Here is a 27,507-nt window from a genome sequence, read left to right as displayed (position 1 = left end):
TCCCAGCCTGGAGCACCCTCCTGCACCCCCAACCTCTCATCCCCAGCCCCACCTCCAAGCCCACATCCCCAACCAGAGCCCTCACCCCCCTCCGTGCACCCTAACCCCCTGTTCCAGCCTGGAGCCCCCTCCCACACCCTAAACTCCTCATTTTTGGCCCTACCCCAGAGCCCACACTCCAAGCCAGAGCCCTCACCCCCTCCCACAGCCCAACCCCCAATTTCTTGAGCATTCATGGCCCGCCATACAATTTCGATACCCTCGGGCCAAAAAGTTTGCCCACTCCTGCTCTAAAACGAGAGGACTGATCTCCTTAAAATAGATTGGAGGTAGAGGTTATTTATACAGCATATTCTGTGCTACATTTATCTTAGCTATCTTTTATTCAGCTATCAGTATTATGCAAACATCTTTCCACCCTATCTAGTTCCCGTATGTGGTGTGCTTTGGGTAATATAATGGGGCTGCCAGGTCCAGTCTTGATCTCACTTGGATTGTTGATGGATCATATTCACTAGTGTACACCTTTCTTTGACCTTGCTCCAATTTCCAGGGTATTTTTTTAAAATTGGCACCATAGCTACAGAAATATTCTCTCTAGTGTCAATTGTGACTGTTAGATAAACCATATTTGGCTTTATTTTTCAGTTCAGTGTCTCTCTCTCCGTATACATCATGGCTGTCAAAGATCTCGGACACAGATGTTCTGTTGGCGCCACTGGGAAAAGTAGGTTTGGTTACAGTGGATATGGGAGGCAGTGTCAGGCTTTGGGAGACAGGACTTGACAGCCTACAGCGTTCTCTGCAGGACTGGAGAAACATGATTGGACAAGAGAATGGTAGACCTGTGCAGGTAGGACTTTAAAAATCTTAAGTTAAAAACATTAACAAAATGTTGCCAGTGAGTTGAAGTTTCTAGGTTGTTTAAAAAATAAATTATGATGAAAAGTATCATGAAGTAGAATTAGGCCTAGACCAGCAACAAAATCAAATAGATCTTTTTGTTGAAAAGTCATGTGGTCCTTTAAGAGCTTATTATAGGTGGAGCTGGTAGTAGGCAGCAGATTAAAACAAACAAAAGGAGGTACTCCTTCATACAATGCACAGTCAACCTGTGGAACATGTTGCCAGGAGATGTTCTGAAGGCCAAAAGGATAACTGGATTCAAAAAAGAATTAGATAAGTTTGTGTAGGATAGGTCCATCAATGACTTTTAGCTGAGATGGACAGGGACAAAACCCCATGCTCCAGATATCCCTAAACCTCCAACTGGCAAAAGCTGGGATTGGACAACAGGGGATAGTGCATTTGAAGTTGCCCTTTTCCGTTCGTTCCCTCTGAAGCATCTGGCTCTGGCCACTGTCAGAAGACAGGATGCTGGGCTAGATGGATGATTGGTCTGACTCAATATGGCTTTTCTTATGTTCTGGTAGTGATGCCTGTTGTTACAGCTGCCTAACATTTCCAGGAAATCCTCCTGTTTTCAGTTTGCATTTTTACTAGACTTAAAACCATTTGGGCTGAAATTTTCCAAGCTTGCTTTCTGCCTCATAATAGATTTTTTTTTTTTTTTTTTAAAGTTTCAGTGAAAATATTTCAGTCATTTCCAAATAGGTATTTTTCCAATATTCAAAGAAATTATTAGGATTGTTTTAAGAGCTGTACCCCCTCCATACTTTGGAAAAGGGATTTGAAACTTTGCAGGAGAATGGTCCAGTTTCGAGAGTGCTATCTTTTGCTGTCCCCATGAGAATCTAGGCAGATTGGGCCAAATTGTAAGTGTCTGAAAAATTCCATTGCTGAATAGATTTGTAGATAATGACAATATACAATATGTAAGTTAAAAAAAAATATATAAATATCTGTGAGTACTGTGTGTGTATAGGCATGAGTGCGCACACATAAAATATATATACATGTATCAGCTAGTTTGTATGTTCACTACAGCAATATAATGGACAGAATCAGCACTATTCAAATGTCTCATAATCTGTATACTGTTAACAGTTAAAAGAAGTTTTCCTATACTTGAATCAGTAGGACATGAGGTTCAGGAGGATTTGAGTTCTATCCCAGCTTTTGTCATAAATTTCCAAGTGGCCATGCTGGGCGGTATATATACCTCTATATAGCCCCATGTGGCCATAAATATGTTACTCCCTTTTGTCTCTTAGTTATAATTACATATAAAGATTACAATTTCAGTTTTTATCAATCTGTATAATCCCTATAAATGTGACAGTAGATTTAATATTTTCTAAATAAAATCTTTCCACATTATTTTCAAGAGATCCAATAGCCCAAAAGTATAAATTGGATGTAGTAGGCAGAAAGTATAATTCTCCTTCCACTCTCTCTTCCTACCTCCAACTCCCCTTCCACAAGATCAGTGGTTCTCAAACTTTTGTATTGGTGACCCCTTTCACATAGCAAGCCTCTGTGTGCGACCTCCCCACCCTCTTATAAATTAAAAACACTTGTTTACCTATTTAACACCATTATAAATGCTGGAGGCAAAGCGGGGTTTGGAGTGGAGGCTAACAGCTCGCGACCCCCTGTGTAATAACCGCGTGACCCACTGAGGGGTCCCGACCCCCAGTTTGAGAACCCCTGCATAAGATGTTCTGCATTTATAGAAATTTGTACAACCACTGACCTGTTCTTGTTACTGGAGCTCAGCAAATGCCTTTCATAAAAGTCATGAGAAAAGAAAACACTCTTCCAGTACCACATTTGTGGTGTTATTTATTTAGGGTTACCATATTTTAATAAAAAAAAGAGGACACTCCACCGGGCCCCGCCACAACTCTGCCCCCTCCCCCGAACGCTCCACCCCCCTGCTCCTCCCCTTCCCCTGCTTCCCGCAAATCAAATGTTCGCGGGAAGCCTGAAACAGGGAGGCAGCAGGTAAGCTGGGGCTGCGGCAGTCGCGGGGGGGCACGAGAAGGCGCAGCCCAGTCCGGCCCCCACGCCAGCCGGCCCTGGCCAAGAGGCTCTAGCCCCGGCATCTCTGGCCCGGCTCGGGCCCTGGGATGCCGGCCCTAGTTCCGGCCGAGCGCGCCGGCCCTGGCCAAGCACCCCCAGCCCTGGCCGAGCACCCCTGGCCCTAGCGACTCCAGCTCGGCTCGGGCCCCAGGGCACTGGCCCCAGCCGAGCAGCTCCGGCCAGCGGCCGAGCACCCCAGCCCTGGTCCCAGCACTCCGGCCCAGCTTGGCTCGGGCCCCGGTTCCGCCCAAGCGGCTCGGGCCCGGCCCCGGCCCAGCACCAGCCCTGGTCGAGCGGCGCCGGCCCCAAGACCCCTCCCTATTTTTCTGGACATGTCCGGCTTTTTGGCAATTCCCCCCGGACGGGGATTTGAGGACCAAAAAGCCGGACATGTGCGGGAAAATCCGGACGTATGGTAACCCTATATTTATTGCTTTACCAATGCCAGACATTTTCATTGTCAGTAAAGTAGTGCTAGCACCATCTAATGGCCAAATGTAGTCAGTTTTAATCAGAGCATTTTGGTTGATGTGTATCAAGTATCAGAGGGGTAGCCGTGTTAGTCTGTATCCACAAAAACATCCAAAAAAAAAATCTGTTAGTCTTTAAGGTGCCACCAGACTCCTCGTTGTTTTTGGTTGATGTGATTAATAGCAAAATATCACTATTCTTATCTTGGAAGAACAGTGTCAGGATTACTGGCTTTAATTAGTTTGTTCTGTAGTGCTCTTTTGATTCAGTCGCATCGAATTACTATAATTTCAGTCAACTCAGCTGAATATTTTAGAAAAATCTACTTTGTGCTTGCGAAGTATACTTCATCTGAAAATGTCAAAGCACATTACAACATTGAGTAATATTTATTACAGAAAGGCTACAGGATTTTCCCAAACTCACAGAGTAACTCAGTGGCAAGTTAGTCATAGAATTTAGTTCTCTTGACACCAAATCTTCCTAACTACCAGACACGTTGCCACTTTTTTGTTGGCTATAAGATTCTAAAAGTTAGAGATAGAAAAGTCCTCTTGGCACATCTACTTCTTCCTTTTGACCATGCAGGAGATACATCTCCTATCAGGGCACTGTCAGATTTTAAAATTATATAACATTGATTTGAACTGAAAGGCTGAGAGGAAACCCCACATTTTGGTCTGCAAACTCAGACCATATTCATTTCTGCACGTTTTTCAACTTTATACTACTTTTTTTTAAAGGTCAGGATTTTGAGATATTACAAATCAAACTTGCTGCAAAATGCATTATTTTCAGCATACAGCATTTTATAGAGCCGCAAGTAAATAATTTATCATTTAGCATGTAACTTATCTTTTAAAAAAAATGTTGGCACACAATATGTGCACATTGTGAAATATAAGTTTATCTGGTGTGGGGAAGTGAGAAGGCACTTTTTCCATATGAGGTTAGCCTTTTAATGGACATAGACGTAATAGCTTTGTTTTATACATGGCATTTATTTTCATAAGCTAAGGGATGATATTCAATGCATAAATATGTTCTCAAGTTATCCCCTATCAAAAGTAAAAATTATTACCCTGTCTGAAGGTAAGCAAGAAACAAGAAATGTGAATTTAACCTTGGCCTCAGGAGATACTGACAAGCTGCTCTGCTAAAAAAGCTGCATCTAAATATTGCTTAATACGCACCTGTGAAGAATCAAAAGTGTCTTGCAGTTTGTTCAAGTTGTTGGACTTTTCCCGGGTATTTAATGAGATATTTTTGACCCCTCCATCGAACAACACAACATGTCTGCAAGGCTTCTGTCCTTTGAAGCAAAATGGTTTGAAGTCTCTGATAGGAAGTATGTTCAGATAGCTGGGGACAGGCGTCCAAACAAGTTTTAGTTTTAGCTTCTGGGCTTGTGCTTTGGTTCTGCAAGCAGGCGTTAAACCTCAGAAATAGGCAGTATGCACATAAACGGGCAAACAAATGGAAAGCAAACAGTATTTAAATAAAATGTCAACAAGGACTTTCTCTGAACTTTCTTTAGCTACAGCAGTCCACGAGGCTAAACAAATATGGATAGGTTTTAGGCAAAAACACAACTGTTCCATTTGGCCTTTGTATTCATCAATTGGGATCCAGTGGTATAATCTTTTGTTAGCCTTCAAATGTGTCAATATTTGTTTTGTATTGTATATACACTCAACAGTGTTCAAGGTGCTGAAACCATGAGGCTACAAAAAATAGTTTCTAAAAGAACAATTACTTGTTAAAAGTAATCGTAAATTGTCATAAAATGTTTGGACTGTGTGTGTTTGTCAGGGATTTTATATAATACCCATATGTAAACATTTTGGCATATCTGAAGTTAGGCTTCTCCGATCATATTTAGGCACCCAGTAAAGTGGCCAGATTTTCAAAAGTGATGGACACCCATTTATGTCAATGGAGTTACTAGATGTTCTGCGAGTCCAGCACTTTTGAAAATCTGGCAACTTTTAAACCCATACTTAGGCACCTTAAAGTGTTCCTTTAGTCACCCATTTTTAAAAGAAAAAAAACCTTACCCTAAATGTTTTAGGGCAATGTACATAGAACCCTCAGTAAGTTTAGTTGGTTGCTATTAGAGGGCAAACCTAGACATTAGAGATAGAAAAGACCTATTCAATTCTGCCAGTGCCTGTTTGTCTCCTACAGCACATTATTGAATCCTGTGTCCCATCCAGTTTTCAATGACTTCAGAATTGAGGGTTCCACCACTCACATCACAATATTTATATAAAAACAAGCTTTGAGATACATTTTAGAAGTTGCACAGAGTTTAATAATCTGTAATTATACATCAGATACTTTATATACCTGAAACATTCAGAGCTAGCTTTCCATCTCCAAACACAGAATTAAAATAAATTACTCATTTCTGATAAGTTGCTATCTAGCAACATTCCCTGTGGTCAGTACTCTTCACATTTTACTGTTGTAAATTGCTGCCAAAACTGGAACATGAAACTTGCTTTACTTAGACTCAGGGCAGAATTCCATGTGTAGAAAATTATAGTCAAAATGTTAACACTTTCAGAAGCCTAAATAAAACATCTGAAATACCAGTCCCTGGTGAATACAAGTGCAAATAAAGTGCTTGGGTTAAAAAATTGCAAAAGATGTGTACAAAATTTCCCACACATTGCAGACCACCAAAATCCAAAACCACGCTGCCACTGGTGGCTTACCAGAGACGTCCGGCCAATGCACTCTCATACCTCCATGGTATTTTCATCTTTGTAGCTGTGCTGCTAAGTGATCCATTGTGAAATGTGGCCAAATTCTCACAGTCTCAATCTATACAATACCACCATAAAAACTTGTCCATTAGATTCAAGGCAGTTTCTGTGCTCTGGGCACCATGAGTGGTTGCAGAAATGAGCTGCTCTATCCCAAACCAGAGCTCTTGCCTTTAAAAACAGTGGTAGTTGGAGAGTAGGGTTGTTTTTCTTGAAGTATTTGTCAGTGTGCATCCCATCGTAGGTGCACATGATTCTCATGCACACAAGATCATAGTCTTCTGAAAAGCAGTTTCTACTGGAGGGCACAAAGCGCAGAGCAGCCACAAACCTCCTTTGGGTCCCTCTCACCGCCCATGGCAGAGAGGCCAAACCAGGCGAATGTCCTACCCCCCCCCCACTACTCTACTCTGTAGAGGCATTCAAAATTTTGTCAACCAACTTTATGAAGAAATCTTTATCTTCACACTCCCATCAAATTGGACATCACAGAAGACTATTGGTCATCCTGCTGTACACCAAGACCAAGTGCTTTGTGCCAATCACCACACCTCATGGTGGACTCATCCTTCTCAAGAATGGTTGTTGATTGTTTTACTTATTTGTTTTCGGTAAAGAGAAACATCACGGGGGGTTATAGTCTTTTTGGCCTCAGCTCTGGCCAGCTGGCACTTTATTAATGTGACACTCAACCAGTGTTCCCACAAAACATGAATCTGGCTGTGCCCTTACCCAGGTAACTGGGAAAGTTAATGCTTTATCCTTATATAATACTCTTCACATCTCAGAGAACTTTACAGACATATCTACTCTTCACGAGATCTATGTGAGGTAAGTATTATCACCACTTTGCATATGGGGAGACGAAGACAAAGAGAAGTCAGGTAACTTGTTCAAGTTCACATCAAATCAGTAGGAAAATTTGAAATAGAATCTAGGAGTCCTGACATCCTCACACCAAAGAAACTGAAAATGCCTGCAAAAGATTGCCTAAGACTTTGGATACTAAATCTTTATGTTGTAATATGGCCAGATCTGGGGTATCAAGACCAATTTAACTCAGAGCTAGAGCATAAAGCACATGCTTGCTATTGTGAATAGTACAATATAGACAAATTGAGCAAAATTCCAGGTAACTGAGTAAATTGATTTTTTTCTCAAATTAAAATGCAGCAAAGCAAAATGGCTTACTTCACAGCTCTCCTCACAGCACTCAAAAGAACGAGTCAGAGAACGTGATGTCTTTTAAACATAGCCACGTAAAACATCAACTAATTTCATCATATTGCCCAGCTCAAACATTAAAAAGGACAATATGTTTCTGTTCACAATAATTAACAATCCCCTCCACCAATAACTAAACAATTTAATGTCCTTTGCTTTTATGTGCCTAGAGGTGCACATATACTATGATTAAAAAAATCCTGTGTCTCAGAATCTCAGAGCCCAGGTTAATTGACTCGGGCTCAAACTCGCAGGATTTCAGAGCTCGGGTTCCAGCCCAAGCCCAAATCCCAAGCCCAAACATCTACATTGCAATTTTTAGCCCCTCAGCCCGAGCCAGCTGACCCCTGGATTAGCTGCGGCTGTGCCATGGATTTTTTATTGCAGTGTAGATGTACCCTAACTGAGAAATCATGCAATAATGAGAGAGCTTCTCTTGATTAGATAGCGTTTGAGTGGGTTTGGCAGCATTGCATAGTGAGATTATGGCCCCCAAGATTCAAGCGTTCTTCTGCAAACAATTTGACGTTTATTAGATTTGAGGAAATTGTGAGTGAACAAATAGGTCTGTAAGTTGTGTACTTAGAAACATTTAAAATATATATACTCTCAGATAAAAACTGTTAAACTGGAGTTAAAGTTGAGTAACATCAGTAATTTATTATCCCAAAAATAAGCATTATAAACCCAGGAAATTCAGAGGTAGGATTAAACTTACAAGAAATCCAAACATGTTAAGGTATGGAAATGTACAGGTAAGGCATCCAAACAATCTTAACTCTGCCATGTAGCAATGCCACGAAATAACCAGACAGTTGTGATTAGATTATAATACTATTTGTATGCCCATATTAGTTGAGACTGATATTTTTAAAGGAACATTAAAATTTGTAGAAGATAGAGATAGTTACATGAAAAATAAATAGACATCTGTTTTCCCTTGCAAGAGTTAACTCCTAGTTTGGCAGAGTTTTGACCTTTAATAATGGGCTGTGCACTGTAGGGTTTCATAGAGTGCCCGCCAGTCACCAAAAAGAGGAGCCTCATGACTGCAGTAGCCCCTTAACCTCCTGTTCTCCTCTCCCAGGGTTGTTTGATTCTGAGATCCGTGCAGTTGTGATCCACTAGCTCCTTTCCCAAGTCCCCTCTACCCATTAGGGTGCACAGAACACTTGAAGGCTCCCTTCATCCTTCCTGTCTTCCCCTCAGCCCACCAAAACTAAAGCACTTTTTTCCCTGACTTTAGGACCTTTTGCATACATGGTGCAAGATTTAGCTGTAAGTGAATAATAAGCCATAAATTAGTTTCACCGTATAACATTTAAAACATATTAGAAAATGTGAGCGTTAATAGAGACTCTCCTTTTCATTCTGCAATCTTCGCATTTTGCACTAAAATATGCAGCACAGTGCATGCAGACCACTGAAATATGCACCCCAAGTATGTTGAATTAATCTATGTTACCAGTAACACGTCCAAAGATATAAATTTACTGCAACCTCCCAGAAAAAAAATTAATTATTGTAGCTTTTACTCAGCTCAGCCATGCCTCCGCTGCCTCTCTCAGTACTACCGCTGCTACGTTGCTATTTATACTCCTGCTAGTTCGATGAGAGCTAGCGTGGTTATATGTACACGAGCAGGGGAAATCAAACCCTTAGCTTGTACTGTAGACATAACCTTAAAGAGGCCTAGTCTTCAGAGTCAGGAGAACAAAAGTTTTAGAATTCAGCAACATTATCTAAGACTCGTAATTGTAAATAGCAATAGTTCAAACTGCAGGGAGGAAATGGGAGAAAAAAGTGAGGGGGAAAAACCTAAAATGAGAATTTTCATAGGCTAATGATTGATCAGCAGAGAAAGACAGCAAAGCCTTAACCTCGTCGCACATTGAGGAAAGATTAGTTTTAGGGGTCTTGAGTCTTGTATTCCCTGTAGAGCTCGTTGGAAATTTTCAGGTGAAACAGTTTCATTGAAAAATGCCAATGCCTTGTAGTAAAATGTTTCACTAAATGTATTACAGATTTGACAAAACTTTCATTGCAACACAGACTGGTTTCCATTGAAAACCTGCTGGTGTTTCAGGCCTCACAGCTCCTCAGGAAGCCTGCCAGTGCCTAGAGCCCTAGCTAGAGCCAAGATTCAGGGGTCTGGTAAGATCCCCACTCTGTGGCAGCATCCCTGGGAACCCCAGCTGGAGCCAGGGGCCAGTCATTTAAGTAGTCCGTGCCTCGGTATCCTCATCTGTAAAATGGGCTTGGTAGCTACTTCACCAGAGTGCTGTGATGGTATATTTATTAATGTTGTAAAGCACTTGGAGATCCTCAGACGGGCAACACTTCTGCACATAGTTACAATGCAATTCAAGGGAGTTACTCTTAATTACTTTGGAGTAAATCCAAAGCAACATTAAGTTCAGAGTATTATTTATATGTCTGAAGGAAAAGGATCCTGGAAGGTTTTTTTGTTTTTTTTAATGGCAGTTTCTTTTCCTTTATCCCCTGAGATGTCCCCCTTTCCTCTCATGTAGTCTGAGGGCAGATAAGTTGTAGTTGCTTACTCAATTCTCCATAATTTTCAGGCAGACCTGGAGCATCCTTTTTTCCTTCCTCTATTCAGTTGTGCATAAGCGACTCTATAGTAAGTTATTCACCCTTTAAGGGGGTTGATACTTTTATTTTTATCCAACTCATTTATTATTTCCATTAATTTCATGCAGCTGTAAAATACTATACTGCTCGAGGAAGTTTAGCACAAAAAAAGCTTAGTTGCTCAAATTTACTTCTAGAATTAGGTGTTATTGAGACCTAATGACTGTTACATGATTGCAATTTGCACGTGCTCTACACCCAGAAAAGACATCGGTTCAATCTTGTGCTCACATGCATCAACTCAGTTTGGAACCCAGATTGTTGAATTGGGGTAAAATTATAAAAAGCTCCCAAATCCTTTCAAAAGTGACATTGGCGTTTGGAAGCTGCAGTCCCATTTTCAGTGAGACTTAGGGTCCTAAGAGCTTGTAATACTTTTGGAAAGGACAGTTAGGGTCCGGAGTCAATTAAGTGCTTTGGAAAATTTTATCCTTTGTCTGAAGTATTTTTCAGTTAGTGTTGACAGGGGTAGAGGGGAGTTTTATTCTTTAACATTGCCTTGAAAAATGAGCCTTTCTATGACATTAAATGCCATATTTGTCATGAAGTTTGTGAGGAACATGGCTGCAATCTTTAGTATCTGATAAAAGGGAAGATATTTAAATGACATCATTTACTACATGTTGCTACAAACTTTCTTGTTCATTAATTGAAAGGGTAACTTTTTCCATATTTTTCTTTTACAAGAATAATAGCTTATTCTCACCACATGAGGGTATCAGTGAGCTAAAAACGCTAACGATTCTCATCTATTAAGTGTCCATGCATTTGGGATAACCATATTTGTGAGAGTCAGACCAGGTGGGGAGAACCCCAAATTCCTGCAAATTTCACTCTGTGGGCTAAAACAAGGCACTCTGAAAGAGATGAAGACTGGGGATTTTAGAATTAGTCAGACTCTCAGACTGAAGGCTGCACAGTCAATGTCTGGAATTCTCAGTTTCGTGAGCTCCAGGTATTCCAGCTCTGACCCATCCAGGATCCTCCCTGATTCTCAGTGATGGGAAGTCTCTGCCAAACATGGTGACTGACACCACTCTGGCTCTGTGGCCTCTCCCTAGCCTGAGTGATTGGCTGTAAAGGAGATGTGGGAACAGCAGATAGGTGCTGTCCTCTGAAACAGGTCACTGACGTATGTGGAGAATGAGACTAGAAAGCCAACAACCTAGATACCCCGACATGTTCATGACTTCAAAACTCACTGCTGGGTGAAAGCAGCTCAGCTCCTCCCTCAGTTCATTATCATCATCACTGAGACAGATATTGCAACCCCATGCAATGTCTTGCCCCGCCCCTGCCCTGCCCCTTCCTGAGGCTCCGTCCCTGCTCCCTCCATCCCTCCTCCCTCCATCGCTCGCTCTTCCCCACCCTTGCTCACTCGCTCGTTTTCACCCGGCTGGGGTTGGGGGTTGGGGTGCAGGAGGGACTGAGGCCTCCGGCTGGGGATGCGGACTTTGAGATGGGCCAGGAAATGAGGCATTTGGGCTGCAAGAGGGGTCTCTGGGCTGGGGATGAGGGGTTTGCAGTGCAGGAGGGGGCTCAGGGCTGTGGGTTGAGGTGCGGGAGGGGGGTGCAAATTCTGGGAGGGAGTTTGGGTGTGGGAGTGGGCTCAGGGCTGGGATATGGAGTTGGGGTGCGGGCTTTGGGCGGCGCTTACCTCAGGCGGCTCCCAGAAGCGTCTGGCATGTCCCTCCAGCTCCTAGGCGGAGGGTAGGCCAGGTGGCTCCACGTGCTGCCCCCGTCCACAGGCACCACCCCCGCAGCCTCCCTGGCCGCCCCTGTGCCTAGGAATCAGAGGGACATGCCGGCTGATTCCGGGAGCTACGCAGAACTGGCAGCTGCAGTCAGCCGGACTTTTAGCAGCCCGGTCAGCTGTGCTGACCGGAACCACCAGAGTCCCTTTTTGACTAGGCGTTCCGGTCAAAAAACGGATGCCTGGCAACCCTAGCAAATGGACATGCCTTTCTGTCCATGGGGAGGTCCCAACCCTTGCTGAAGGGTTGGAAGGGATGTTGGTCTGTCAGACTCTCCATGTAGAAGATGGGTGATTTCTGGGTGTTTAGCATGTGGATTTAAATCTGTTTGTTATTTTTTTTATGTTTTGTCTGTAAAGCTTTTTGGCCTATGAATTAATGTGTTTGCTTGGAAGAGCTGTATGGCCTCTTGTAAAAACACTGTCATTGTCCTCTGAGAGAGTGCCTCTTTTTAGAAGGGAGTCAGTCAAAGTGTCCCAATCCAGACACAGGTGTTGGCTGGAAACCTGAGACCTGACTGGCACTCCTGAAGTGGATCACAGAGTGGGGGAATACAGTGACATCATCATCAGGGCTGCCAACTGAAATCAGAGCCTCATTGTAGGCACTGTAGAAACGCGTAACGAAAGACAGTCCCTGCCCTGAAGATTTTACAAACTAATTAGAGAAGACAGACAAAAGGTAAGTGGGAACAATAATCCCAGCTTTCTCCTAGAGCAGGCAGATCCAGTACAAAGTGCCTCTTTCTTTTCCCTAGAAATGTGGGAGACCGAGCTCGCAAAAATAATCTGTTGCCCAAACAAATCATCCTTTTTAGTGTTGTTGCTCAAAGTGTCTGCACCAGGAGTGCTGTGGCCTTAGATTGATGACACTGTTATCAAACAAAAATAATAGTTCTGCCATTATTAAACTTACTCTGTAATCACTGTAAAGACACAAGGTATCAAAATGTTAGATCACATAATAAGTTATAGTAATACTAGACGTAGGTGGCTCACCTGTAAAACAAAGCCAGCAGTTCAGTCTGTTCCACAAAGCTGAGCTGTAATATCTCAGATCTGTACTTTCTAAAGGAAAATTTGACATTTGGTCTAGCTTGCGGGCCCCAAGGCTGTGGAATTTATCATCTTTCTGCTTTCATATGCAGTTCCTTTCAAGTTTTCTTCTGCAAGTAAATTTCCCTATTGTTTGCAAATCAGAAACTTTGGCTTCCCTTTAGCTTTGTTCCCATTATTGACTCTGGGCTAATTTAAAAGAAACTGTATTCTGAGATATATCCAAGTTAGTACATGAGATGCTCATTTTTCAAGTAAATCAGTCCTCATTTCAGCTTGGTGAGATCAGAAATATAAAATGGTCAAACATTGTTCTTGAATCTGGTTAAACGTTTCATTCTGAAAGCCTGAATTCAAATCCTGGTTAGATCCCAAATGAAAATGACTATGGTGGACTCATCCTTGTCTCAGATGTTTGTTCATATCGCTAAAAGTCACAATATATCTTATCAGCATTCTGAAGATAATCAGGACTGGAATAGCAGCGATATTGTGTCCAAGAATTGATGTACATTGGCAGATATACATGGGCTCACATAATGCTGTCCCACACAGTGGATAAAATGTATAAGAGTGTCTAAGTCACAAGTAAATTAAAGTCAATGGGACTTAGTTCCTAAGTCATTAGACGCTTCTGAAATTTTTGCCCTGTCTCTTTAAACAGTACTGTCAGTCTTTCATTTTTTATGTAACAGATTCACCCAATAATTTTAAAGGACTCAGCATTAATTTAGCATGGTTTCTTTTGCATGTAGTAAAATAAACTGCCAAACAATGTAATTAGAAACTAATTAGGAGTTCTTTGAGAAGAGAATGAGACATACTTCTGCCACAATCTATATGCTGTAGTCATTTGTTACTTGGTGGAACAGCATGTTAGGAAAGCCATGACCTCATATCTTTCAAACAAAAAAAAAAATGCTTTGGAAACTTGTGGTGGTGACAGATAAAATGGAATTTACACATGTGTTAATAAAATACAGAACATGTTGCAGTAGAACAAGTTGCCTGATTCCGTGTCTTTTCAATGTTTTAGTGTGTTCAGCTTGCGATAGGGTTAGGATGATTATGAGGGAATCAAAATACTTTTTTTAGTTAATCCTGTTTTATTTATGACTGACCAATATACTGTGTGTGTACCAAACCATCATATAATAGAGGAAACGTGCTTTCAGCATTTTCAGATCTGTGTGGTTACATTTTTCAGAGTTTATGCAGCTTTCTTACTAGAGACATAGTGCTTACGTGTTGCTAGAATTTCATGATATAGTTTAAAGAATTAAAAGGGTTGTGCCATTTTTGCAGGAACACAAGATAATTGTCATCACTGTTGGTAAATCAACTACAGAGATGCAACTATCAATGTGCTAGGACTGGCAATATCTTTGACTCTTTAATTCTTAGTATTACAAGGAGATAGGTAATGAAGGAGAAATTAAATGTTTCTGACCAGTAAGGTTATTTGTGTAGACTCAGGAGAGAACAAGAAAGAGAGGAACTGAAGAAAGGAGCAATGAAAGTTGTAGATGGAGTTGTATCAGTGTAGTATGAGAAGATGACGTGTTGTTTCTGCAGTGATAATATTTGATACATCTTTTTTTATGTCAGAGTGTATTAGGAGAGATGATGTAAGTACTAAAGGCCAGTTTGTAGTGAAGGCCTCGCTGGAGTCCTAGACATGGCTAACGGTATGAACCAAAGGTGGTGAACCAAAGTAGGCCTTAATAGACTAGCAATACTGAGTGTCAACTAACCAAGTAAGCACATTCCTGACCTGAGAGGAAGGTACGGGAACACACCAAGTTTTCAAGTAACTACGTAAACACATTCCGAAGAGATAGTACAGGAACACATCGATCCCTCATAAAAATAAGGAGGGGGTGACAAGATAATGGATGAGGATGTTTTGATCAAACTACCGGGTATGACGTATAAAGGTGCTGACTAACAACATCTGGAGTATAATACATAACTTGTTTGTATCAACGTATACAGGGAGAAGTCATAGGAGGGGCAACTTTGTACCAGCCTAAGGGACAGCATTGTTATTTTGATTGAGCGTCTGCCTTGTCGCAGGCATGTTAGTGTGTTCGTGTGCCTGTACCCATTGAGTGACAATAAATGTAGCCAAGTGCCTTCGCCATCAAACTGAGCCTGTGGTCTTTCTGTGTGGGGAACATCAAGGTCTGCTGAATTAACAAGCTGCAAGCTACACAGGTGCAGCTAACACTGGAGCTACACAAACAGCGCGGGAGCAAAGCATAGACCCACAAACGCAGCAGCACTAACAGGTAGTTTTTGTTTGTTTTTTTTAGATGGATGTTGAGAGTTATTCCTTGACAAAGGCAAGGATCATCTCAATGTGCTGTTCAAGAAGGGATAACATTATTGAGTCATCAGATGCCTCCATTGCAAATAGTCTTATAAATTTACTTTGACTAAATATGTGGGCGGTTAGGTCTTAGACAAATGCTTATTGTTAGTTGTGGTGCAATTTGTTTTAGAAACTGAATAGATTACCAGTAAAGTGGTGTATTGACTGAGTCAGTCACTGACTGAATCATTACTTAGGTACATCTGCTGCCTACAGGTTATATCTCTGCCACAAAACATATGATGTCAAAATAATACAAGAGGAGGATGGGATTTTGTACCTCAGCTAGGAGACTAGGATGCAGAACACTAATATGATTGTCCTTCCTGCAATAAACCAAAGTGCCTACATTAGAATAGCATAATGTTCAGGACATTGTTGTATTACTGACGATTTGGATATGGAGCATTAATAATGAAATTGTGTATGTAAATCTGAGTGGCAACGAGACAGCGATTTGGAGTAAAGACTAATAAAAGGTTAGCTAGTGAAGGCAATAGTTCATATGCGAGATTTAAAGAAATAAATGAGAAATGTAATACTAATAAACTTTTTTATACTAATCTGTGTTCACTGAATTCCTGCTGGCTAGAAGTGGTATTTCTTAAATAATAGGAAAAAATCCATATTGTTGCCCAGAGTAAATTGGTAATGATACTGTTGTGGAGCTACAGAACCTGTCTCTGGCTTTCTGAACAACCTCTTTGTTCAGAGGGGTCTGAAGTATGTCAATTCAGTTAATCTTTTCTCTTTCCCAGAGATCTTTTCTATGAAAACACTGGCCTTCAAAAAACATTGTCTTGCCTTTCCTGCCCCTGTAAATTATTTACTCAACTTCTAAGATTTTGTAAGAGCAATTCAAGGTGCTAGGGTTGAGCAAAGTTGATAAAAAACGGTTAGCATAAATTGTTCAGAAGTTTCTGTCAGTTGGTTTTGCATAATTTCATGCCCCCTGAAATGTTTAATTTTTGTGATCGACTGGTGGACTGAGAGTTGTTAGAAAGGAATCATGCAGGAACTTGAAACGCCATTTTCATGTGAAAATTCACCTTTGTGAATTTGGAAAAAGCATGAGAACCACATGATCTAGTGGTTTAAATACATTCCTGGAAGCCATTGATTCTATTCCCTTTAATGTCACACTTATATAGTACTTTCCAAATATTTAGCAGCTAGATATTATTCTCCTATTTTACAGATTGAAATGCAGAGGTTCAGAGAAGATACATGATATGGTCAATGTCCTATAACTGCAACCATTCTGAGTATTTCACCCATCACTAACACCAGTACTATAATGATGGTTAGTAGCTTTAGGGCAGTATTGGAAGCACACAAAATAACACATACATTAGTGTTTTCTTGATAACTATGGATAGTGTTACTCCTTTCTGTGTGAAAATGACCCTTCCCTGTGGGCTCAAGTCAGCACTATCGACGTCAATAGAAGTTTTCCCATTAACTTTAATGAAAGCAGGATAAAATCCCATAGCTACAGCAATAAGAACAGTGAGGGGTTTTTTTTTTGGTTTTTGGCTTTTTTTTGCCTGAGTCCCTCTCCTGCCCAACAGTTTTCTACTCTCATGCTGATTATAAAACATTTTCTTCATATCTTCACCAGAAACTGTTTTGCATTAAAGAGAGAGAGCAGCACAGAACACTATTCTGTACTTAAATAGCAACATGCACATAGGCTAAATTGATATCAAAAGTTGCTGAGTAGGAAATTCAGTGCATTTTTGAATATGTATTCACTATAGTGTTGATATAGAGAGTGTTCCGGGAAAAGATGTTATTATGAACTGTTAAATGTAGCCTAGAGCAACATTTTTATAAATCCTTTTTACAGTTTAAACAGTTTAGGTCCAGGAAAATCCATAGTCTTGTACACAAACACTGAAGGAGACACTTCATTCTATGGGGAAACATAATCCTTCATCCTCTGAGCCATCTTGTTTTTGATTGTTTATTATTTCTTTCATATCAAGAATATTCACCTCCCAAAATGACGTATGGGAAAAAGTCCCTTAATAAATTACTGATATTAAAGTACAATCTGGATTTTATTAATTTTTCAATACTGAAACATTACATTTGATAGAAAAGGAAACATTCTCCTTTGACTATGATTATAAATTGCAGGGCTTTGGAGCTGTGCTCCAGCTCCGCTCCAGCTCCAGGCAAAAACCTGCAGCTCCACTGTTCCGGAGCTGCTCCGCGCTCCAGCTTCGGACTCCGCTCCAAAGCCAAATCGTCCCATTTACTTGTACTGTATGTACTAAAAGGGCAAAACATTGGGCTAATTTTTTTCCTGTGGTGTACAACTGTGCTAGGAGAGAGAGAAGGGTAAAATGAGCCTTCTCTTTCCACCTTAACAGGATTCCTACTTTGTGGTAAAGACAGTTCTAGGAAACTAAGTGTTAGGAAGGAGAATGCGCTTTATTTCTTTTTAAGGAGCAGTAAGAAGTACCTTGCAGTTGATCCACCATTTTTAGTCTGAACTTCAGCCCTGTGTTGGTGGAATGACTCTAATTAAACATGCAATTGCCCAAGCTCTACGCTTCCCCGTCTTTCCCATCCCTGTCACTGCCAGCATTAAGTGTAGGTATTTACCCATTAACTGTTTGAATGAGTGCTAGTGAAATGAAACAAAACTTTGGTGTCTCAGCTTTTCATGTCTAATATACTAGGTATAAATCATTCCAGCAACTGTATATACATCAGCCTTGGCGCTGTTCTTTCAAGATATTATTTAGCACACTGATGTTGTATTTTAAGTTAAGAGAAGCATGTAATCATGTTATTTCCAATGGTTTAGCAAATGTGCTGCACCTGGCATGTCTTGGAAGTTCCATAGGGTGCTGAATAAAGGCTTAAGGAAAATTTTAGTTAATCATTTGTCGCCGCATACAATAAAGAGAGGTTCATGCACTTACATTCTGGAGATATATACCAATGAAATCTTGTAAGGAATGTGCCTCTGCTTTAATTCCTTTACTTTACTTTGCTTTAAAGAAGAGGGGAAATGTAATTCTGGGAAACTTTGAAATGTGTAACTTATTTAAAAAAAAAAAAAAGTGTATAGCTTAGACTCCTTCATACTGCTGGAGGCTAGGCTTGGGAGTAAAAAGCTGAACAGACTAATATTTCCCTTCAGTTTTCTCTTATTTTTTCCTCTTAAGAATAATTCATTTAGAATAATATAGTTTCTTAAAAGTATGCAGAGTGTCCTTTAAAAGGACAGAGACTAGATATGAGTGTGTACATTTGTAGGGGTATATTCAGTAAAGCTAACGCAGTGAGATTATATCTCTCTCTGCCTGTGAGGATTCACCTCTATTGGAACCAGCATTTCCTCCACCATCCTCCTTAGGGAACTGGCTTTTCAGTCATAAGAGGGTTCCAAAGGAGCAACTCTGGCACCAGTTGCTGAGGAAAGGCCATGAATCCTCTCATTCCTTCTGGACTTGTAATAAAGCTAACTGAACAAGACTACAAACACAAACTGCTGCGTAGAAGTCTGTACACTCTCTAGACATCATCTTATGCTGAACAAAAATGTGTCATCTCTAGATAGTATGGTGACAGGAGTACTAGAAATGCCTGTGATAGACAAGATGGGTGAGGTCATATCTCCTATTGGACCAACTTCTGTTGGTGAGAGACGAGCTTTTGAGCTTATACAGAAGTTGGTCCAATAAAAGATGCTACGTCACCAACCTTGTCTCTCTAATATCCTGGGATTGACATGGCTACAACAACACTATATATCAGGGATCAGTAACATTTGGCACGCGGCCTGTCAGGGAAATCCGCTGGCGGGCCGGGATGGTTTGTTTACCTGCAGCGTCCGCAGGTTCGGCTGATCGCAGCTCACACTGGCCACATCCCTTGGCCCGCACCGCTTCCCGCAGCCCCCATTGGTCTGGAACGGCCAGTGGGAGCTGCGATCGGCCAAACCTGCGAACTCTGCAGGAAAACAAACCGGCCTGGCCCACTAGCGGATTTCCCTGATGGGCCGCATGCCAAAGGTTGCCGATCCCTGCCTTATATGATAGATAAATCCATCTACATCAAGAGTACACCCAGGTCTACATCAAGGGACAACCAAAAAAACCTCCACAGTTATTAATTAGTTGCAAAACTTGTTGATCACAGAAAGGGAATCACTCATCTATTACTTTCCATCCAAAGTTAGATGTATCTTCTTCCTGGAGTGACCTTCACATATGTGGTCTGACCTTTTACCCCCTCTCTGAACGAAGATTTCCCAACTAATTACAAAGTTCTTTTCACCTATTGTAAAATCTAACTAGATATTCTGCTGTTGTTGGAAAGTCACTTTGTTTTAGTTAGAAATGACTGAGAAAAGGGTAAGTGACAGGAACATCTCAGGCTGAGAGAAGTGTTGGCTATATCACAAGTACAGAAGGTTAGATCTCATATGCAAAACTCCCATGGATAATGGTGAACCTGGTTTTGGGTGGAAAGGTAGAGCAATGGAGGAGAAATTTTTCTCTGGGAACAAAGATGCTCTCTTCATTTTTTGGTCCTTGATTTAATAAAACAGGCCTGTGAAACAGAGGAATGATATGTGGACTAGTTGAAATGTGTGTGGGGAAGGGAGAGAAAGGTGTACACAGGAATTTTGATTGTGTTAAAATGACCAATGATTCACCTGATTTCATAGATGCTCACTTGGTCAGAATTACCAATATTGTCTCTTTGTGCTTAAACTGTGCACGTTAATAAATATTCTAACAATTAGAGGGGTTCAAACAATATATTTATTCAGCTAAAAAGTGTTCTAAAAAGTTCATTTTATCCATCTTTTAAAAAGGCCGCCAGTAGGATGATTTTATTGCTCTCATGTGGATAATTATGACCTATTCAGAGTTTAGGCTGCCTGTTGTACCTTTTGCTTTATGACCCATTTAATGTTATGGAGCACAAAATCTAGTTGGTTATTCAGTAAAGAGTCCCTACCCTCCATCACAATTTCGCTCTGCAACAGAAATAGCAGTGAACATGATGCTTACATAGAGTGCTTCTGAGTCTGTCAGGAAACAGCCGTTTATTTATTTAAAAGAATACATATTAGGTATCATTCCAATGAATAAATCACTGTACGCATGAGTTTTTAAATATCCTTATTGTTTGCCTGAAAATTGGGAAGTGAAGAAACAGTTCCTGCCCATCAATTTGTGTGTGTGAGTGTGTGCGCACGCACATGCCTAAATAAAAATCTGATAAAATGAAGTTAGGGTTGAGAGTACATATCAGTAATTTAGGACAAAGTATCTTATATTTAGAGTTGATGTTATCCAAAACAAGCACTATAAATTCAGAGTAAAGATTAAACCTAACCTCTTTGGATTCCTTTTAAGGCATGGAAATACACAGTTAAAGCCCCAAACAACTTTAACTCTGCCTTCTAGTGACACCTTTTAATAACCATATGATTATAAGAAGACATTTTCGTGTTTATGGTTCCAAATTAAACAAAACTTATTTTTAAAGACTTTTTTCCTTCTTTTCATCATTGTGTCATATAGAGCAGCGTTAAGATTGTTTGGGTGTCTAGTGGTTGTTAAGATAATTAGGAACAAAACGAAAGATCTGAAAGAATCTATATTTAAAATTAATTTAACTCATAAGCAAATTAAAAAATGTACTGTCTAACAAATGAAAATTCATTCTTATTCAAAGGGTAAGTGCTGTAATTTTGGGGGAGACACTCTTATTTTTCATAAATGGTAAAGTAGTAGAATCCCTGAATAAAGTGCAAAACTCAGTTTACCTTAGCTACAGAGCTACAACTGGTGTCTCCATAATTTATACATGTTTTAAAAAAAAAAAAAAAAAAAACACATTTCACTGTGGGTTACTGAAGACACATCCTTCATCTTCAATTGCTATAATTGCTCATAGAGATAATGCACTGTTTAATGCAGTCAGCTCTGTAGGTCATAATAAACCTTTTTTCAGCTTCCTTCTATCATCATGAGGGTATAAAAAATCACAAAACTGGACCTTGCATTTAATTGATGCCACTGATTTCCAATTTATTGCTGTAGTTACTGTTTATTAATTTCTTTCATTAGTTTTTATAATTTCACGGCAGTAAGTAAACCAGTCATATTTAATAATATGTAAGCAGTGACACATTTACACAAGTAGGGTTGTGAATGTAATTCTGGACCTACTTCCAAACATATTTAGCTAGCTAAGACTCAATTAACACATGACAGAGAACCCCTTTCATAGATTGCCTGGCCAGCGTAGGTCTCCAAATTGGACATTACAGTATAGCATACATTAAAAAGCTGATTGGCACAAATGTAGCACTAAAGACCTAATTTCATTGTGGTGTTCTGTAAGTCATATCTGAGCTCTCTGAGCCTATATGTCCACTTCACATTTGTATATATGAAAAGTGATGTGGTTTTTCTTTGTTGTTAGTTTGTATCACTCTTAGTATTGCGAGTATCTACTGTAATCAGTAAGAGGAAACACAAATATATATCAGTCCTGTAATACAGTGAGATGTTTAAAAAGCCAGAACTGTGTGATCGAGTCGCTTGGGGTCTTATCCTGTGAGTTGTGGCAGGCCTTTAACTCCCTTAGAATTTGAGGGCCCTGGACAGCTTGTCCAGATCAACCTATTAAGTTAATTGGAAATTGTGTCTTCATAGGGACTCAGGATCAGGCTTATGTGCAGCATGGTAGAGGATGACAATTCTGCTCTTTTTCGATAGGAAACCCTGAAGAAGTACCTAGCCCAGGGGTCAGCAATCTCTGGCACGTGGCTCACCAGGGTAAACACCCTGGTGGGCCGGGCCAGTTTGTTTACCTGCCACATCGGCCGGTTCGGCCAATCGCGGCTCCCACTGGCAGCAATTCACTGTCCCAGGCCAATGGGAGTGGCAGAAAGCCACGGCCAGCACGTCCCTCGCCCGCGCCACTTCCCGCATCCCCCATTGGCCTGGAACGGCCAACCGGGGCCAGTGGGAGCCGCGATTGGCCGAACCTGCCGACACGGCAGGTAAACAAACTGGCCCAGCCCACCAGGGTGCTTACCCTCGCGAGCCGCGTGCCAGAGGTTGCCAACCCCTGACCTAGCCAAAGAGAGGCAGATAAAACGGAAAAATAAGTCTATTTCTAGAGCATGAATCACTAACATGTAAAAAAACCCCAGACACACACAAAAGACAGACATGCCAAGGTCACTGCAGAGCTTGTGGTTGTGGTGGAAACCAGTCCTCACAGAAGGAAATCTTAAAAGAAAAATTTCAGAATATTGTCCAGCTATTCTGCTGTCACCCTTACCTCATAGCTACAGCTCAAAAGACTTCTTGACTGAATTCATCTGTTGTTTCACTTAACTGTGATATGCACAGCATACTATGCAAAAGCTTAACCGTAATGAATAAAGCTTTTCACTTACCTACAGTTATAAGCACATAATGAAATGGCACAAGTTTCACTTCAAGAAAAATTGAAATTTCACTATAGTTAAAACCTGACTAAAACAATCAAATTATTTAACTAGTTTGATAAAGGCATGCAATGAATTCAAAAGGAATCTAATCAGAGGGGATAGTTAGCACTTGAACTGGCAAATTATCCATGTATTTCTAACGTGCCTAACTAGATCCTTCCCCTTCTTGCATCTTTCAATTTTCCTGACTCCAAATACATCTCCTGAGCCCCCAGTTGACTGCCTAACTTTTAACAGTCCATTACCTCAAGATGACTCCCAACCTTTGGCTGTATTTTGTTGAGGAGTGCTCTTAGCTCCCGCACACAAACTGTTGCGTTTCACCTAACTCTCCTTAGAACTCTCAAACAGTGGAGGATCCAGTTAACCAAAGGACCCACAAATTTTATCTCTCCCATCATAAAAAATCCAGCTTTGATCCCTTCTCTGCTTCAAACTCATTGAGCGTGCAGTCTACCATCTTTGTCTTACATACACCTTTAATTTCATTCAAGATCCTCTCCAATGTAGCTTCCACTCCTACAATCAATTGAAATGACTCTCATCAGTCTCTGAGGACCTCTATCTGCCATATTTCAGGACCTCCTCCTCCTCCTTGAAATATCAGTTGCGTTTGGTGTCATAGACTAATTCTTCTCAAAATTTTGACTTCCCTGATGCTGTTCTGTCCTGGTTCTCCTCCTTAACTCTAAGATTGCTTCTTCAAAGTTTCATTGGGGGGGATCCTCTTCCTGTCTCCCACTTACTGTGGAAGTCTCTCAAAGCTTTGTCATTGGTCACTTCCCCTTTCTTCCTCTCTGGATGGTGTCATTCACAATGCTGGCTTTGACTATTATCTTTATGCTGATGACTCACAAATATACTCTGGACCCTTTTTCTTCTGCACCTCAACCAGGTAATATGTCTTCTTCCAGACAAATAAAATTCTCAACCTGTCTTTCTGATTTCCCCTTGTGGATGTCATAGAATCATAGACTTTAAGGTCAGAAGGAACCATTATTATCATCTATTCTGACCTCCTGCACAACGCAAGCTACAGAATCTCACCTACCCACTCATGTATCAAATCTGTGTCTGAGCCACTGAAGTCCTCAAATCAAGGTTTAAAGACTTCAAGGTGCAAAGAATCTTCCAGCAAGTTACCCCTTGCAGAGGAAAGCAAACAAAACCCAGGGCCTCTGCCAATCTGCCCTGGATGAAAATTCCTTCCCGACCCCAAATATGGCAATCAGCTAAACCCTGAGCATGTGGGCAAGATTCACCAGCCAGACACCCAGGAAAGAATTCTCTGTAGTAACTCAGATCCCACCCCATCTAACATCCCATCACAAGCCATTGGGCATATTTACCGCTAATAGTCAAAGACCAATCTCATTATACCATCCCCTCCATAAACATATCAAGCTTAGTCTTGAAGCCAGATATGTCCAGCCATTAGTTGACCCCTTCATCTTCCCTGTAACGAGGCGTTCGCTTGCCCTCGCAACAAATCAGCCAGAGACCTCTTCTGAGTACAATCACCAGTGCCTTATTATTTTCAGTGTCAGCTCCCACCACCTTCTATTTACAGTGTGCTCCAAACCGGCCACCTGGGGGACAGCTTGCTTCTCCAGCCAGCAGGGATGCACAGCTCTTGGCTCCTCCCTTTCCTTTCTCTTCCTCTCTTCCTTCCTTCCTGACAGCTTTATATAGCCCCCTGACTAATAAGGCCCCAGGTGCTCCTCTTCCAGTAGTTAGGCATGGCATACTCAGCCAGCCCCAATTAATACTACTTAATTGGACCTGGGCTAACGGGGGCCTGGCTCAGGACCTCCTGGCCAGCACCCTGTTACATTCTCCCATAGCCTTCTCCTTCCTCCCTGTGTCTGTCATACCTTAATATTCCAAGTTGCTCAAGTCCATAGTCATATTTTCATCTTTGATTCAGTCCTTCCTTTTGATCCATGTGTCCAGGCCACTGTAACAGTTTGGTGACCTGAAATACACATCTCTGTTGTTATATACCATACTAGTACTTTGAGTATTCCAAATATTCAAACAAAAACATCTGCTAATTAATCACAGAGAACTTAGTAAGGGCAAGTTGCTAAACTAAGACTAATTCTTGATCTCTCGCTCGCTCTTTCTTTCTCTCACTTATTTTTTTGTTTGTTTTAATTTTTTAACAAAAAAAAAAGATACTATTGAATATTTTGTTGTGGTTAAGAGCGATAAGACAATGCTAATCAAAATAAGAGCAATAGTGGTGCTAAATTATTAGGAAAAGGTAATGTATTAATTAAATTACCACAGAGTGTAAGGATAGGTCTGCACTTGAAAAGTGGTAGATGCAGCTTATGCTGACAAAAAAGGGCTTTATAATTTTATGTTAATTTTAAAATTGCAAACACTAACTAGTACACAATTCTGTCTCAAACTATAACTTTCCAATACTAATATGTCAAAAATGGCTGTCTTTCAAAACAATCACCACTTTGTGAACTTTGCTCAATGGAAAAATAAAATACCAGCTGAATGTCACTAAATACAGCAAAATAAGTTCCATAAAGCTTCCCTTTGTAGGATTTTTGTTTATTTTTCAATAGAGAAAGGGTCCATGAAGGCCAAAGTGCAGTGAATTTCCCATGTTTTTAATTTCTTTTTAAAGAATAAATATTTTCATTACATCTTGTAAGGCCTGCATTCATTTTTTTTTTAAATAAACTCAGCAATTTTGGTGTTCCCAGTGACTTTGGTATGTTTAAAATGCTAGTCAAGCAGTTACATTAAAAGGTACTGTTTACTTTATCCCTAAAGGCACCCACTTAAAAAAATTATACAGCCCATTGAAATAAGGACAAAACACTGGTGTGCTTTTGAAAGTCTGTTTTTAGTATGCAAATGTTAAATTAATGATATTTATCAGATTAGATCTTTATTTACCTTTATTTCACATTGATGACATGTTTCACAGAGGGTGTATTGTACCTTTATGAATCAATACAAATAATGTAAGGATGAAAAAAATATTCTTTGAACGGTTGCTAATACACTGTTTTTATAACATGTTTTCAGATCATAGGAATGTGTAGAATTCCTCTCAGTGTTGTGTTGAGCCTGCAGCACACAGTGAATTCAGGGATTAAATTATTCTGCAGCTCTGAAGGAAATGCCAGAGAACTTGTTCCTTAATGGGCTGTAAAATTGTGTACTCTCAGAATGCATCAATTTTACAGTAAAATAAATGGAAAGTATGTATATGGATGGGAGGAGTTCATTCATAGAAGCTTGATCAATGTTATTACTGACAGTTCTGTGTCATTATATTTCAAGTAACAGTAAATAGCGTTAATTTATACAGAATTATTACTATAAAGAAAATGTATACATTAGGAATTGAGTCACTAAATGACAGCGGTAATGGAGAGTCATTCTTTTACCTAAATGTCACCAATTTGACGCTGTAATTACTATCGGACAGCTGTTTGGTGTTTTGTATGTCAATTGAGCTGGTGGACAAAGTCCAGCCCCCAGTTAACAGGTGTGCATATCAGAAAACCACCATTACAAACATCACCTTTGTTGGCAGTCTTGGCAGGGAGGCCAAGGATTAAAGGAGCGTGTAACTTGAACTAATCTTTTATTTAAGAACAGGGTTCAAGCATGTTGGTAGAGAGATGCAAGAAATTTGCCTATTTGTGAGTGAAGAGAGGAGGTCAGCCTTCAGGTCTTTGAAGCTGGCATCTTGAAACAGGTCACTGAGTTGTAGTTTTAACATATTACCTGGTTGAGGTGACCCTTCAGCTTCACCTCAGCCAACCAACACGTGTTAAAACTATTTCTTACCCTGTCTGTGTTCGGATTTTAAAAGTGTTAGTTATCACATTTTAAATAAACACCTTTTTTCCTAGTGTGTACAAGTCCCAAGAGTGCTCCGTGGTTTGGTTGGTTTGCAGTATTCTAAGAGCCTGTGCAGCTCTGACCTTTCTCCTCCCGGCTATTTTTTTTACATGTTTTGTATTTATTGGCCTATGAAATAATACATCTCTTGAGTTCACTAATGGCCTATGGCTCCTAGGTAGGACACAATGTATTATCATCATGCCAACAGGATGGTCATAGATGGTCATAGAATTCATGCTGGGTATAATAGTAAGAGATGTTTTCAACTTACTTTCTTTTTATTTTCACAGATAACCATTGAGAGAGACAGTGGTTTGGAAGTGAGCTCCCCTAAGCATGGAAAGACAGATCCAGACAACATGCCCCATGTTGGCGGAAACACCTGGGCTGGTGGAACAGGTTGGCATTCAATGTCTTCTCATGATTTGCATGAGTCTTTGAAGGATGTTTCAGATAACTTTGGTGACGGTTCTAAATTTCAAAAGTCTTTTATCATTAAATTATTTTCCTGCTGGCAGTTTTTAATCCACACTGAATGCAATTTGTGGAAGCCAAAAAGTTCATCAGAGTCATATAAACATAGATACCCAGGACCAGGCAAGTAGATATTAGAAATCTTTATTTCTTACACTTGGTTAAGGTTGTTAATATCTGATTCCATCCATACAAAGAGTTCAGTGTCTCCTAATTCTAAATTCTGAATGATATGACAGCAGTCACACTATACACAGTAGTGAAAACCATAGGCATACTATCAACAAATTCTGGAGTTACATTGTTAGTTTACAGTAACCAGAGTTAATAGTTTTAAGGGCTAATAGCTTTGAGAACTTAAAGT

The 27,507-nt window shown here is 40.4% G+C and overlaps 1 protein-coding gene across 1 annotated transcript in view; it reads left to right on the top strand.

Annotated features, from left to right (window-relative positions):
* The window catches only part of VWA8 (von Willebrand factor A domain containing 8), a 264,570-nt gene that overhangs the window by 203,884 nt on the left and 33,179 nt on the right, over positions 1-27,507 (top strand). Inside the window, 2 exon segments of the mRNA XM_054013957.1 lie at positions 649-853; positions 26,960-27,068. Coding sequence (XP_053869932.1) covers positions 649-853; positions 26,960-27,068 — 314 coding nt within the window.

This window comes from Malaclemys terrapin, chromosome 1 (genome assembly GCF_027887155.1).
Source record: "Malaclemys terrapin pileata isolate rMalTer1 chromosome 1, rMalTer1.hap1, whole genome shotgun sequence".
In the NCBI taxonomy this organism is placed as follows: domain Eukaryota; kingdom Metazoa; phylum Chordata; order Testudines; family Emydidae; genus Malaclemys; species Malaclemys terrapin.
This window is presented reverse-complemented; position numbering and strand designations above follow the sequence as displayed.